A 16,521-nucleotide genomic window follows, 5' to 3' on the forward strand; every position below is an offset into this window, starting at 1 on the left:
ACGTAAGCACTTCAGGTGTTTCTATAGATTTTAACAATGAAAAAATGTATTATATTGCTTTTCACGAAAACATTCCCCTTACTCTAGGCATCCGCATTGGTTCTGACAATATCCTTGAACCCTTTAAAAAACATTTGTGTTTTCCATGTATAAGTAAAGCAGCATGTGTAGGATCTGTTCTCTGATAGCAGTAATACTGGGGCAAGAAGAGGTTTGAAGATGCACTCAGAAACTGCACAGATCTTGAACTGACAGTGGCCTCAACCTGCAGTGCTCACCCTGAGCAATCTAGCATGGAAAGAGCAGTTGCTGAGAATGTGTGCAGCATCCTACCCAGCACCTGCCTCTACAGCAGGGTGCTCCAGATATGGTCAGTCGTGGCACAATAGGCTAGTCCCCATCTGGGTCACTTCAGCCGTCTGTGGAGGTGATTTCAGAGTGCACAGCTGAGTGGGTGTTCACCTACCTGATGTCTGTGTGGAAAAGAAAAATTCAGTGTTGGCTTTCCAGGTTGCTCAGGGGATATTTTCTGCTGTCAGTCTTCTGTGGGAACTGAGGGAACTGGGATTGTTTAGTCTGGAGAAGAGGAGGCTGAGGGGAGACCTCATCGCCCTCTACAGCTACCTGAAAGGAGGTTGCAGAGAGCTGGGGATGAGTCTCTTTAACCAAGCAGTAAGTGACAGGACGAGAGGGAATGGCCTCAAGTTGCACCAGGGAAAGTTTAGACTAGATGTCAGGAAGTATTTCTTTACAGAACAGGTTGTTAGGTGTTGGAATGTGCTGCCCAGAGAGGTGGTGGAGTCCCCATCCCTGGAGGTGTTTCAGACTAGGGTCTGCTGTAGTTGGGAACTGTCAGTGTTAGGTGGACAGTTGGACTAGTTGATCTTCAAGGTCCTTTCCAACCTAGATGATTCTGTGATTCTTTGATTCTGGTCTGCTTTGTGAAGGTGTTATCTGGTGTAGGGCAACAGCTAAACACATGGTATTAGACTGAGTGTCCAGCTGAACGTTGAAAAGATGTTCAGTTCTTGTAATGCATGGAAACACATTGATGTAGCCTGTAACATATTTGCCTTTGGCCCCATTGTTTTGCCTGAGTCATCTCACTGTTGAAGTTCTCCTTCAGAAGTCATGGTCCCTTGAACTGTGTTCTCTTGCATTTTGAGAGAGAACAAAGTGACAGGGGTTGAAAGCATGAGCCTGGTTAATTTGGATTTAGGTAAGAATTATGAAATGGTGCACATAAAGTAGCTAAATGCTGAAGAATTTTCACATCCACTACCTGGTCTGTTCTTTAAAATGTTGTCTTCCACCACAGTGTCAATGTATCCTGCCTCCAGGAAAATCAAGTCAATTTTTCTTTTCTTCATGGACCACAGCTGCCAGGAACTTTACACTCTACCTGCTGGAACCAGCTTTTTTCTTCTCCTGGATGCCAGCTGAGCCACCACTGGGCCACTGCTGTGGGAAGTCATGGTCCACCTATGAGGAGGTTGGAATTGCCTCCTCTCCTGCCTTTAGTCAGAGGTCCTGATACTTCAAGGCAGCTATAATAACAGTTCCTACCTGACCTGGCTACTGGCACACTCACTGGCATCTAGCACTTGGGAAGAAGATAGACATAGGCAGATGCTGAGCTCTGTAGCTCTGTCCTTCCCAAGGAGCAAACTCCTTTTGTGCCAGATACACGTAGCAAACTGTCAGTTTACTTGTTAAATTTGCCACTTAAGTGTGACAATGAAAAGCATGGTTGTCTTATCTGGGTAATCAGGCTTCTCTGTCTCTTTATGGTAATTTCTGTTTCATGATCTCATAAGGGTTAGATGAGGTGAAGAATAACTTGGAATGCCAAAAGGCTAGCTCTTGCTGAGCTTAACGTAAGATGAAGTGTATTTTATTGCGGTATTTTACAGCAGCAGAGTGTTAGTACAGCTGGCTGCTCCCCAAAACTGAAAAGCGATACTTTTCAAATCAGATAGAAAAAAATAATTCTTTAACCTGGTATACCATATTACTGGCCAGTAAAATTCAGGACATCAAACAGAAGATAATACTGAAACAATTGACTGAGTAAGAGTAAAGAAAGGTATATATTTTTCACAGGTTCAGATCTGCTCAAAAGATTTCAGTGACTGGGTCGCTAGTAATTTCAGCAGAAGCAGATGCTATATGGAAGTCTTTCTAGGATATAAGTGGAAGGATTAAAAAACTGCATGCCACAGTATATAAGTTTTGTATCAACTAAGAGGAAGATGCAAATCCCTCCTTTTCTCTGATTAACTGCAGACCTGCTGTGTTAGGGGAGGATCTTAAAATATCTTGAATTCTCTATCATCAACAGATGTTGATTAAACAAACCCTTGCTTCACTCCAGTTGGTGTCTATGGTCCTAATAGGTAGAATGCTTCAGTGCTGTTATTGTTGCTGTTGCAATGCTTACTCCATTACACAAATATTTAATAATTCATAAAATAAGAACAAGATGATGAATCACATTGCCCTGTCAACTTCTGAGCTCAGAGGTTTCAGGGGAGAGACTAAATGGCAGGAGGACTTTAAGGCCTTTGCAGTAATGGGGCGGCATATAAAGAAAAGAGACTCCTTGACAGGCTGAAATGACAAAGGAAAAGTACAATTAACCATTATAACACGTGAAGCATTTACAGGAAATAGGAGGTCTTGGGTCTTAAGTTTGGTATAACCTGGAAATACAAATATTTCAGCTTTTGGTCAAATATACATGCATTAACGGTCAATCTTGTAGCAGCAAGAGTGGACAAAGCACTTCTTGGTAAAGTCAAAGAAAATGAAAGTTATTTGGCCTAAAGAAGCGTACTTGTATCCCTTGTTAAATGACTTCTGTTGTCCTTGCTTGACAAAGCTTCAGCTGTGTGGATTGTGCCCCTCATTTGCAGAACTGACCTGAACGGGTGCTATTAGTCTGGTGCATGTATGCACACCTGTTTGAGTCACGAGTATAGTGTTTCCATATCAGCAAAGCATGCCTTGGGGAGAACATACATGTATTTTAGGTTTTCCCTTTGTGTCCTTAATACAGAACTGGAACACTGAAAGTAGTGACAGTATCTGGATTATGTTTCCAATGGTCACTTTTAAGTAAAATATTTAAATGTGAACAGAGATACTGTTAAAATTGAGTTCTGTACTATAACCGCTCTACACTTTATATGCTGAAGATTGGTGGCACTTCACCAGCTATCTCATTAGTCATAGGAAGGGGAAGTAAATGTTTTAGCCATTATCTCCAGTAGCAGAGGGCAAATGCTTCTTGTTTTGGCTTTCTCTTTATTATGACAGAAAGTCTGATGTTTGTGTTTGAGTGAAGGTAGAGTGGAGTGGCTACTTGATGTTCAAAAAGAAATAGCTACCACAATTTTTAACCTAATCTAGTATTTTACAAAGGGAAAAGAGTTTTAATTTTCTTTAAAAGTCTCAGGATATCTTTCACTTTTTTTAGGAAAGCAAAATGAGTTATAATGTGCTTGCAATAGTTTGGTCCTATCTCATCAGTAATGTACGTTTATGTATTTCTATGCTATATATAGTATGTGTTTATGTATGAATGCATATATAGATACACATTGATAGATGTAACCCTTTCTGAAAAGAAAATCTTGTCTTGTTCATGTCTGATCATTGTAAATATGACCACAATATCCGGCTTCTCATAAGAGAAGAATTTTCTTACACAAATTCTATTAATCACATTAATTTACCCCCATAGCCTTCTTTACTTTCTGTACTTAACTATTGTAAGGTGTCTCTGCAGCATAAAATGCTGTATTTTTCTTTGTGGTGTCTCTTGTAAGGTTTAAAAAAAGGAAGAGACAGTGCAGAACCAAGGAAATTAAGATATTGCCAAGAATCAGAAAGGCTATCCATTAGCTATCCATTAAATGTTTGTATGGCTGAGAGCTATAAGACAGGTGCCACGTACCTTGAAGAGGTGAAGACAGAGGGTTCTCTAGAAGTGATTCAGAGGCAAGAGACAGATGGGCTTTTTTTAGGCTTTTCTGCTTTATAAGATGGGGCTGGGCACATTAGCTGGCTTTCATAATGACCTTGTAACCACGGCTTCAGTATCCCCTAATGGCTCATTTTCTCCCACAGCCAAACTGCTAATGAGATGCATATGGTGCAAGAACAATAGCATGGCCACCTTTGTCTTATGGGGATGAAGTTAGACAACAGTTCAGCAGTTCTTTTAGCATTCACATGATGCTGGTGGTTAAAAAATAGTTACTATAGCATATTAATCTGAAAGGATTATACATTAATCTTTGACAATGTATTACTTTGATAAAACAGGATGCTGAATGACTTCAATGAAGCTGAAACAACCACCCATTGCTTCAGTCTCGCACTTGCAGGATCAGCATCTTGGTTGTATTGGTCATCACATCCTGGAAACAAAAAGAACATACAAAAAACAGCACTGAGAAAAATCTTCATAAATGTGGTAGAAAGCAGAGGGTGGATACCTAGTTCTCTAAATACTGGAACTGTATACAATATCTAGCATAGAAATGCAGATGATTATCTGCTGTCTAAGTGCATACCAGGGGTAATCAGGAAATCTTTCTTATAGCAGTTGAAAAGCTGATATATAGAAATACTCCTTTGCGATACAGAAATTATCATTTTGGGTGTTGGTAAAATAAAAAAAAAAAAAAACAAACACCTGAAAATATGTGATGATTTTGCTAGCAGTGAGCATTTGTACTGCTTCTGTTCTGAAAACATCGTTGTTTGTTTCTTGTTTGAGCTACCCTCTTTTTTTTTAGTATGTTTTATGTACAACATGTAGATGATTTCAAGCTGGGTAAGAACTTAATTGCTGTGAAAACCAGATAGATTCATTTGCACTAGAACTAAGTTTTATCATTAGGCATTTGACATGTTTAAACACTGGCTGCTTTTGAGTTGCAATATATGGAGCTGTGTTCTTAAAGAACCCCATGAATTTACCATCATTGTTTTAATAATTCTCAAAAAAATAAAGAGGAATAAAATATAAGGAAAGGGCAGAGGAGAGTGACCAAAACCTCCTTTGAGAAAAATGTGCTTTATGGAAGCAGGGGATCTGGGCAGGCATTTAGACAAATATGAAATAAAGCATTTCAAAGAAATTTACAGCAGCTTGTAAAACTTCTGTGTGGCTGGATCAAAGCTGTGTGGATCATCAAGTTGCTGACTCTTGTCACTGTTGCCATGGTGCCACTGTTGCCATAGTGCCAGCATCACCAGGCTATACTTTAAGTAACAATGTGCGTGTCAGGGAGGGTTAAAGGGTTTTCTTCCTTTGGGAGAGCTGAGCAGAGTCTACCTATGAGCAATGTGCACCTAAGTATGCTGTAATGCACAAACTCATTGCACTGTCTGCTGATTTCATAGACTGACAGTCTCCACTTAATTCTGTCAGGGAATAAAAACCCTTAGGGCATGTCTGCACTTTAGTCAGGCTGTGAGCGTAAGGCAGTAGACATGCTCAAGTTAGCTTTAAACTAATGAGTGGAATTGACAGCAAAACCTGCTTTGCTTTCCCTCCTTCTCCAATGTATTTCACTTTGGATTGTTTTTCTTGTTTGGGCTGCTCAGCTTTTCAGGCAGGATCATGGCATTGCTGTTTCCTTTGGGAAGAGCCATTATTTTAGTGGTTCAAGGCTAAAGGTTCATTACTTTTTCTTGGAAAAAGCTGTGTCTCTGCTTAAAATCCTTCCTTGTCAGTGGATTTATTAGTAGTGCTCCTTCAGGGGGCTACGTTTTCACCTGAAACTGTTAGGTTAAGCAGCATATTTTGTCTTGCCTTTTGATTGGTAACAACAGACCCTCAGAACAAAGTTAAAAACTCTCACAGGTCATTTCAGTGTGTTAATACAACTGAATCAGTTGTATAGGGGAGGGAAACTTTACAGGAGAGTTGGTTGGAGGAACTTTGCCCACATTTGCTGTATCTCTTTTAACCAGAGATTAGCTTTGATATTTTAAAGATGGTTTACAAGAAGCCTTAGAACCTCTAGAAATGATCCAGAATGCACAGAAAGCCTTCTCATTGCAATAAGCAATATGCTTGAAGGCTTCCAGGAAAGTTTTATTTCCATGGTAGATCATCCCCAAAGCTGACCTGAAATTAAACAGTTAATGCTAGTTGATTTTTGGTCTGGTTCTGCTTGCAGGATTCATTCAGATACTGTGCAGGATGGAGGAGGTCTCCTGTGTACAGTATCTGCAGCTGTTAACAGTGCTATATTTTGATTGATGACCATGGGAGAAAAATAGTGGGGTTTTTTTCTCCACATTTTCTTTATTTAATTTTTCCCTGCCCTTTTCACAAGCAATCCAGTCGTACTTGACTTTAGTTCTAGTCCCATCCTATCTTTCTTGTGAGGGAGGATGTGTGCCATGTTTGTCACCTCTAGCAGGGATTTTTGCTGTCAACTCATGGCAGGTTTCCAGTGACTCTACCAGCCTTCCACAATCAATGAGCTTACTGCTGGTCATTGGTGCCTCTTGTTGTTCATTGCTGACTTTCTGCAGTTTGTGAAACTTCACAGTCAGCACCTGCTCTATGAAGATCTCTCGAGTCTGGGTTATTTCAAAAAGCCTTGTCCGTACACACTGGACCACTTTAGTAAGAGTTTAGACAGGGTCTCTCAGTGTTCTTCCATGTATTTGGCTATCCCAGTAAATGCCTTGTTCATTTGTTTCTGTAGCTACTGGATCTTTCGGAATCAAAGTATTCTTGCTAAGGTGCAGAGAAGCTACCCACCTGGCAGTGTTTCATTGCCTTAAATTTGGATGCAGCAAAGCAGAGCTAGATAGAAATGGCTAGTAGTTCCGCTGAGATGAAAAATATATGTAAACAAGGAGGAATGTTGTTAATAGCTTAGAAAATTCATGTGAATTAATGAATACAGCAGGTGGCATTAAAAGATTAACTGTTCCTTTTTTCCTATTCTGAAGTTTTTTATTTAATTTTTGCTAGATTTTTCATACCTGACATAATATTTTGTGGGCACATATGTACATATGCTTACTCTCAAGTAGACTTATATACAAAAGAGACATGACTGTGAAATCTGGGAAGTTATTTCAGTGGCTGCCCCTCAAGAAACAAAAGAGTATGTGTTGTTCCTGATGTTTGCCTGCTGTAATTTTTGCCTTTTTGGTAGTGCTGGGTTATCTTGATGTAGCTGTTTTCAGTGGCACTGACAGTGATCCATTTCCCTCGCGATTTTTGATGATTATCTTAGCAGCTGGTTAAAACATGCAGAAAAGGGACAAAACAAATATTATGTTTAAAAAAAGCTTGACATTGCTTTAATTCCACCAGTAGAATGAAAACAAAGGTTACGTACATCAGAAGCTTTTTCCTGATGTTTTGAGAAGATGACCTGGTGATAAATAGAATGATTTATTTTGAACAGTGAGTGAACTTGATGAGCCATTTCAAAACAGTGTCTTTGGAAAAAATACGTGTTTTTCTAAGGACAGAGGTTCTGGCAGTTTGGGAAAGTGAGGTTACAAGGATTGGCTCTGTGTACACAAACTAAGGAAAACTTTTGTAAAGTATTCTATGTTCACGTACAGCAAAAACTATGACATTTAACTTCCTAGCAGTTTAACAGTGAATCAGAGGAAACATACTTTTTATATGGTATGTACAAGTATAGTTGTAATATTAACAAATCATGGTCATGTCTGGGCTAAATCCCCCATATCTTTCCATTCCAGATAGGAAGATTAAGTCAGAATCTAAATTTTGAAAATGTCCTCATCTGTGTTCTTGGCTATATAAACAACATGTTCCTGAGCACCTCAGAAATGCTGGATATTCAAGATCTACAGCCAGCTTTTTCAGCTTGAAAATCTTTCTCTAATTGTAAAGTCAGGGATGGAAGGGATCAATGATAGCTTGGTCAAGAATGACACGTTTATCTAGCCAGTGCTGGCTGGTTTGAACTGATCAAGCACTGACACTGTAGAGGCAGTGGGATAACCACAGCTGGTCGGTGGAGAAGGCAAGGCAGCACAGAATGCAGAGTCCTGCATGTCTCTATCTCCCAGGATCCAAGTTTCTGCTTTGTCAAGGACCAGGAACCCGTAGGATGCCATCTCCTGTCTTCAAGCCACATGTCAAACTTATCAGAATTTTCTGATGTTGTGAGGTCAAGAAATAGATCTAATAGGTAAGCTGGCTCAGCACTGGTCTTGCCTGTTCTTAAGGTCCTTCAGCAAAGAATTCTCCAAACAGTCTTTGATTTCTATTTCATTATCTAGAAAACTAAATTATTTTCTAAATTTTTTCTAATTTCTTAAAAACAACTTTTATGAAACAAATTTTTCTTATTTGAACTTTTTTTCTTGTCTGACCATAATATGATTAGGAGAAAGGAGGGGATCATTCATGTCATAACTTGTATAGTGGTCTGTCTATCAAAGTTCCTTGAGAACTCTTTAAAGCTAGTGGTATTAGTGCCTCCTTCCACTCATGAATCACTAAAGCAAATTTACCAAGGCAGATGAATGAGAGCACATTCTTTCCTATGCCTCCTTTTTGCCCGTGCAAAGGTGATTTTACGTGCTGGATTTGTCCCTGTAGGGCAACAGGTTCTTCTGCAGTTTAGGATATTTCTGCTTTATGAATCTTAGTCTGTTACTCAGCACTTCAGTGATGGCATCATTTTTCTTGTTGCTGGTAATTCAGCCTGATAAGGAGCAAACTCTGGACCTGTGGAATTGACTCCCTTGTTTTGTTTGGATCCTGAAGTTGGGCACTGTGTTGTCCTTCAGAGCAGCTTGTTGAATGCAAATGACAATATAAGCAGGATGGAGGATGTTGTATGGCATCCGGACATGTCTTTTGTTCCCAGAATGATGGGAATGCCTGAAGTTTTCACCTCTTTTGTGGGGAACTGAGTCTGAATCTTTTCTATCCAAGAAGTTTGAAACCACTGACTGTCCCACTTCTTGTGGGTTAATATGCTGCAGTCCCACATCCCTCTGCTTTGCCAGGCTGTGGTGTACCTGTACCCAAAGCTCAGCTTTTCAGACAGGCGTTTCACCAATAAGGAAACAGACTTCTTTTCCTCCTAACTGGTTCCTCATGATCCTTCCTTAAAGCTTCACCATAGTTCATGTCTTATCAACTTCTGATGAGTTATCTTTGATGGTCATGATTTCTCTGATATACAAACCCTAGAGCTTTTGCATGTCCGTGGTCATTAGGTACAATGAGTTCAGCCTCATTGGTTTCTGTTTCTGCGTTACAATAAGCAGGTCTTTCCTATCACTGAATCTTTTTGGTGCAAGGAAGGGTTTGAAAGGATTTATCAGAAACAATTTCATCTCAGATGGAATTGTATTGTTAAATGATGCTATGCTTCGATTTTTTTCCTAATCACTGAAAGCTGTGTCAGAATTTTTTAGAAATGTTCACAGTATGAATGTTTTTTAAAATAGCTTTTGCAGTGCTGCCTGGTCACAGTTCCTTTAAGCCATTTAGTAGGCAGAGTCTGTGGAGCTATTCCTGTTTCTAAAATTGTTGGGGTTCAACCACCCAGTCTGTATCACTTGGTAGAACTAGTGACTGTATGTCAAAATCTTGGGGACCTTTGTTCAAAATGTGGTGGTTATAGCTAATTAAAATTTTCCTTTCCACCTCCTAGTTTTAAAGATTCGGCACCAAAATATATTTGGAAATCATTAACTTTAGTTTGCCCTTTGACTTGTTTTCTTTTGTCTTGCAAGCTCATTTCTTTTCCTAAGGCATCTGAATGCCTAGGAAGACAACTGTGACCTTTAAAGTGAAGAGAGATTACTGCACTTAGCCTGTTGTGGTTTTGTTTTTTTTAAAGGACATTCAGAACATCAATGTAGGTGGGGGTTTTTTAAAACTAAATGTGCACTTAAAACACTTTGGAAAATGCTGAAATGTACTTAAAGGAAAATTACCTTCTGAACTATGTTCCTAGACTTTAGATTCTTTCTCTGGAACAAATTATATGGTTAGCATCCCTGAAAACTTGTTTTCATTTTAAATGTATTCCTCTTTTAGATAAACAATCAAAGGTGGACATTTTAGCAATGTGTTTTCCTTTTGTTTTGTTTTGGGGTTTTTTTCTTACACACGCTTACTTCATGTGCTCTTCCAACCCACATTTTGTTTCCCTTTGGCACAGAGAGACTCTTACATAATTTTTCAAAAATACAACAGTGTTCTGCTGTAATAGTCCAAAAGGCTACAGCCTTGCATTTTTGCAAAGGTTTGGGATGATTGCAGTAGAATAGTGTATTGTTTTTTATAAGGCCTGGTTTTGGAGGGTTCTTAAATGCCTGTTTCTCTGCTGTTGGCTTCTCCTCAAGTTTCTAATAAACACGACTCTACAGGGGAGTGGGTGAAACAACTTAAAAGTTCTCTTCTCAAATACAGCATTTCAGTTTCTTTCAGGAGAACAGCTTAAAGAAAAGTATGCTCTGTAAATACCACAGCTGCCATCCCTCATTAGTTCCTGTTTACATGCTCGGCAATGAATATTTGTATATTTTTATGTAATAAATTAGCATTAGCCTAAGTGCAGTTAATTCTACAATCATTCACACTGATGTAAATGAGAAATAGTTTCTTGTAGGTCAGTGGAGCTGCTGCAAGGTGTATAAGGGCAGAATCCAGCCTGCTAGAACAAGATGTGGATGTATTTTAGAAGGTTGCATTTGAACTGATGTGTATCTAGCCTAGGAGCTGTAGTTAGGTAAAATGCATGAAAGATTCAGCTCCTGAATGGGTAACTGCACTGTTGAGAGTAGCTGTCAGCTCACTCTGACTGCAAATGACTGTGAGATAGGCCAGCATAGGACTTGAATGTGGACAGTTGCAATACCATCTTCTTGAGTTCTGAAGAATAGCTCTGTTTGTGACTTGTCCTTCTCCTCTGTCAGTCTCTTTTGTGTGTGTCTGTTTAGTTGTATGTTTGCTTGTATGTATACATAGCAGGCTGTAGGAGTAGAGATGATACATGTCCTTGATTTTCCCCTGTAGCGGGAGCTCACTTTTTCTGTTAGCTTCGACTTACAGCATTGCCCATGTTGTACACTACTGTGGTAGGCAGTCTGCAAATACTTAGGTCAGATGAATGAACAGTTCATATCAGGAAGTGTGTCTATGGTTGTATTGATACCAGCAATTTGATTGCTGTGCAAGAATGGAGTGGATCTCCAGTCTTGTGGTATCCTTCCTGGATTGAGTCCATCTGCTGCCTTATTCCCTCTGCAAGGTGCCTGTGCTATAGGCAAATGGAGAACAGTCAGGGTGTGATTCATGGTAATGTCTAGGAGGACAAAAAAAAACAATCACAGAATCAACTAGGTTGGAAAGGACCTTGAATATCATCTAGTCCAACTGTTAACCTCGCACTGACAGTTCCCAACTACACCATGTCCCTCAGCGCTATGTCAACCCGACTCTGAAGCACCTCCAGGGATGGGGACTCCACCACAAACCTGGGCAGCCCATTCCAACGCCCAACAACCCGTTCTGTTAAGAAATGCTTCCTAATATCCAGTCTAAACCTTCCTGGTGCAATTTGAGGCCATTCCCTCTTGTCCTATCGCTTGTTACTTGGTTAAAGAGGCTCATCCCCAGCTCTCTGCAACCTCCTCTCAGGTAGCTGTAGAGGGCGATGAGGTCTCCCCTCAGCCTCCTCTTCTCCAGACTAAACACCCCCAGTTCCCTCAGCTGCTCCTCGTATGACACGTGCTCCAGACCCTTCAAGGTTCTTTCCAACCTAGTTGATTCTGTGATTCTGTGAATCTCCCTAAAGTAGAGAACATCCCTAAACAGGCCAGAGGAGGCACTCACTGTACAGTCCCTACTGAGCACCACCACTCCTGTGTGTCACTGACTGCCATTGCATGGTCTCATTGCTAGCTTTAGATTATTGTCCCCTCTCCAGCTAACTAAGTGAGGCTGGATAAGTGACGTGCAACCATCTCTTCTTCATCCACTGCTGCTCATGATCCTGCATTGATTACACTCCAGGCAGATTCAGAATCCTGCCTCTTAAAATGCAGCCATAACAAATGTAGTGGGTATTGGCTAAGAAACTGTTAGTGCAAGCTCTGGTGAGTCTCTAGTGCAGAGAGTCTACTCTAAAAGGGCATTTGCTTCCCTGCTGCACATGTAGTAGTGTTTTAACAAGTAATAGATTACGGAATTAATTTTCTGCTGCCTCCCCTGGGAGTCAACTAGACAAACAACGATTAGGAAATCTTAGCTGATAATTGTTTAAATGTTTTGTTTCTTAATTTCATCTTTTTCCTTGGGCAATTTTACATTATCCTAAATAGTTTCTTTCATTCCTCAGTGCTTGTGTTTCCCAAGTATTTGTAAATCACTACCAGGTCTCCCTTTCCCACAGGCATTGCTTATCCTAACTGTTGACTGAAAATCAATCCCTCCATCTAATGACTTTGTCACTGTTCTCTGAACTCTTTCCATTTTACATTATCCATCTGGCAACAAAATGTCCAATGCTGCGCTCAGCCTGCAGATGTGGTAGCTCCATAGCTGTTGAGGCAGGGATCTGTTACAAATCGTTGTGTGTCGGGATCTAGCTGTTTCTGGGATGAGTACTACGAAAATATAAAGTCATTTGCTCCTAGCTTCTCTGCCCAGGACACCTCAGTGTATTGAACGATTTGTAATATAAACCTGCTGAAGTTGTGTTGTTTTTCTTTACTCCATACCCTATTCCTTTTTTTGGGTTTTCTACACCCACAAACACATTTTAAGCCTTATTCTCCTCAGAAATATAAGGCTTTTCAAGCCCGGGATCTGACTGCTCTCCCTAGTCTGCTCTCAGCAAATAAAAGCTAGCAGGTTGCCAGGCCAGGCCAGCTGGGATGTGTGATAAGGGACCCTCTGCTTTGGCTCCCTGCTCTGCCTCTGCTGTGTCCTGGCTTCTGTAGGAGTCAAAATCGAACTGCGATGCGTGACCGTCATACTGTTTTCTCCATTGGTTTCCCAGCCTAATGAGCAGCGTGTTTTGCATGTGCTTTCCCAGCAGTATCCCACAGTCATATTCCTGCCCTAAACTGGCTGCACAGCTCTTGTGTCCCTATCTGCTGGGTCTTTTTCTGCTGTTTCTGGCCTGCCTCACACTGGCCAGAGGGGAATGGAGGTGCCTATATATAGTCTCTGTACTTGCGTTAGGAGGAAGGTTGGGCAGGAGTGTTCAGCAATGTCTCACTGTTTAACATAGACTCAATGGGTTTCTCCTGCCCATTGACTATTTTAGGTACTGCGTCTAATGGTTAAGAAAACAAAGGAAAAAAAGAAAAGAAAAAGAATGCGACTGCACATGCAGAAAATTAATTTCAGTAAAAGTATTTCAGATTTCATTTATGATATCACAAGTTCACAAAGTGGTTTTTTTTTCCTTTCAATTTAACAGGTTATCACTGCTAGCTTATCACCGTTCTTCTTTGTCATGACTGCCAATGTACTAACAATTTCCTGGTAAGTGCCTACGTGAGCTTTTTTCTTAACAGTAAAAATGAGTTTCCACACGGTGCTTCATGTGGAAATACTTTTTAAATGTCAGGTTCTATTAGTGCCAGTAATACTTTGCATGTAAGGAGAACCAGGTGTGCAGTGATGGATGCAGTATAGTAATACAAGTAGAAGAGTGTTTCTTCTGCCTCTGTGGGAGAACACAGACATTTTGGACATTAAGCCTCACCACAATTCACTCAGCATGTTTTACAACTAGACAAATGGATGCAATAGGCGAATAAATGACCCATTCAGAGTCACACTATAAATTAGTGGCAGAATTGGAAATAAAACACAGGAGTCATGGTTTGGTGACAGCATCTTTTTAACCAATAGAGTGCATTCAAGTTTCCCTAACACAGTATGTACTGTGAATGCATAAAATGGAAACAGTAGAAATATAACAATAATAAACTTTTTCCAAAGCTGTATCTGGCACCTAACCTGATTTTTTTCGGTAGTAATATACAGTATTGGTGTGCGTACTGCTTTGGTCAAAGACAGTGGTTTTGCTCTGTGTTTGTATTAGCACCTAGTGAAAGGGAATCCCAGCCCATGGCTGATGCTCCTAAATGCTTTTGCCATGCAAATAACAACTAGATACAGGGTTAGGCATATATCTCTGAGGATGGATTTGTTACGGGAAATAAAAATCTTCTTACTTTTGAAAAACTTTAAGCTTCCTTTTTCCCCCCTTACAGTTAGTTTGATTGCCATCCTAAAGAATGGTGTGATAAAGTTACAGGAAGGAGAATCTCATTTTAAACTAGCCCCATATATATGTGTGAATATGCATCCCCATATGTATGTTATGCACATGTAATCTCAAGTACTAAAATAAGTCATGTATTTTTTTTAGCTCTAGGAATACAATTATGTGGCCTCTGTGTGTAAGAGGCTAAACTAATGTCAATGCACCTACAACACTCCTAATCTAGGCCATTAATTTGCCGCTCTTCATCATGTTTTACATGTCTTTGTGCAGGTCTGTCATGTGCGTGCTAGAGGTAGGCTTTTATAATATGTATGTATTCACTGACACATATACTAAAAAATGATGTGTACCTTTGTTAATGTGAGCACATGGACCCATGGAGTTGCACACATACTATACGCCCTATATGCACTCAAAGTAATATAAATGATGAACACATCTGTACCTTTAAAAGCAACTTTGCTTTAGCCTTTGAGCCACTGTTACGCTTTGATTGTCATAATTCAAAAATATAACCATTTCTTTTATTTGTTTATATCTCTGAATTCTGTTATTGCTTGTGCATCAGCAGTGCTTTGGCTTATCAGCAAAGCTCTGGAAATAGTTTGTTAGATGACAGCAGCTGCAAAGCACTCATGAGATCATTAATCACTGAGTTTTTTAGTGTTGCTCCACTGTTGTCATGGACAATATCGCATGTTAATTTCTGAGTGACAGGCAAATGCAGTTAGCTGTCACCCCCCAATAAACAGAAGCTGGAGGATTGGCCAGATGGTAAATTGAAGGTAAATCAAAGGTGGGCGTTTAGCCATGTTTTTTGCTCTGCTTCATCTTGAAGTTATAACAGTGTTTCAATTGGCCTAGTAATCTGGATTGCATGGGTATGTGGATACCTGAGACTTCAAGTCCTTCAGACAGGGATTCTTCTTCTCTCATGCAGGACATAGATATTAAAGAACAATTTAGACGTGGGTACCTTTTTACAGAACAGGGCTGTGCCGTTTACTATCTTTTGTACAGAATTGCCAGTCTAATTTTTAGAATGATAGATTAGCCATAGGTTTTGTTTTTTAAAGCCTCTATTAAAAATGATGTGGAAAACAATTCATCTATAGAAATGAAAAAAAAAAAAAAAAAGAAAGTAATTTCTAAGGTTCTGTTTGGTTTAGGTGTTCCTATATACAGTGGGTTTTTTTCTTTAGGATGAAGAATACATTATCCAACCTTAGCTTCCAAAGGAGTTAATGCAGAGGGTATGTTTATAATTGGAGCTGAAATCTAGGCAAGACATGGGGGTTAACCTGCTCCAGAGAAAAGTGCTCAGAGGTTATTAGCGATTACAGGAGAATAGACTCATGTGTTTTAGATCTTTCTGAAAAGCTTGCAGCACTCACAGCCCTTTGCTCTATGTTGGTAATTCCACACCCAAAGGTAGTCTGTCTCCACAGTGGACTGTCTGCAGACTGTCTGTAGCACCTACTTTCCAGGGCTGTTTAATCTGTAATTATAAGATATTGTACTGTTGTTATACAATGTTTGTTCCTCTTGGGAACAAGGGCAATTATGTGATTTTTAAAACAGCTCACCAAAGCTAAGATTTAAGTGAATGTAATGCTATTAAAGACCAGAGAGCCTTCAGCTCTACATGCTTTTTTTTTTCCCAAGAAAAAACCCAACCCTCTTACAAATGAATTTAACAGAAGTTTGTTTTGTTTATAAAGTTCATTAAGAAGCTTTTTTGTTTCATAAGCTAACTCAGCCATGAGTCCAAGATGAAAGGTCAGTACACTCAGCTTTGCACTGTTTTAACAGGGGAGAAGAGTCAGTATCCTGTCACATTCCTGTCAGCTATGAGAGACAGCAGAGGCGATTTGGGGATTATTAACTATTGCGTGGATTAAGTGGGTTGATAGCCTATTTCAGTGAATGGTTTTGTTTGTAAAACCATTCATCCTGATGTGGAGCCCTGCCTCTAGCCTGAGTGTTGGGAAGGAGCGTTAGTGCCGCCACTGCGCTTGTGAGCTACATGGGAAGGACACGTGTGGGTACACGTGCTGTCTCATCTGGAGCAGGTTCTTTCACCAGGTTCCTCACAAAGAGAAGCAAACATGGGAATTTCTATTGGACTCTCCACACCAGGGGGATCTCCACAGAGCAAAATTCTTTTTCCCCATTACCTCAGTCCCCACAACCTAGGCTCTACATCTCCTCCTGACTTTGTCAAGTGGCAAGT

General features: G+C 40.0%; 1 protein-coding gene across 6 annotated transcripts in view; it reads left to right on the forward strand.

Moving 5' to 3' along the window:
• The window catches only part of TMEM241 (transmembrane protein 241), a 62,123-nt gene that overhangs the window by 40,588 nt on the left and 5,014 nt on the right, over nt 1–16,521 (forward strand). For 4 of the 6 annotated variants that reach the window (XM_074899086.1, XM_074899089.1, XM_074899090.1 and 1 more), the window contains 2 exons: nt 13,473–13,537; nt 14,559–14,580. The exons of 1 other annotated variant lie outside the window; for it this stretch is intronic. In XM_074899086.1, coding sequence (XP_074755187.1) covers nt 13,473–13,537; nt 14,559–14,580 — 87 coding nt within the window. The remainder of the gene's footprint in view (nt 1–13,472; nt 13,538–14,558; nt 14,581–16,521) is intronic. One more of the 6 variants, XM_074899087.1, reaches the window with a different exon arrangement.

Source organism: Athene noctua, chromosome 2, assembly GCF_965140245.1.
Source record: "Athene noctua chromosome 2, bAthNoc1.hap1.1, whole genome shotgun sequence".
Lineage (NCBI taxonomy): Eukaryota > Metazoa > Chordata > Aves > Strigiformes > Strigidae > Athene > Athene noctua.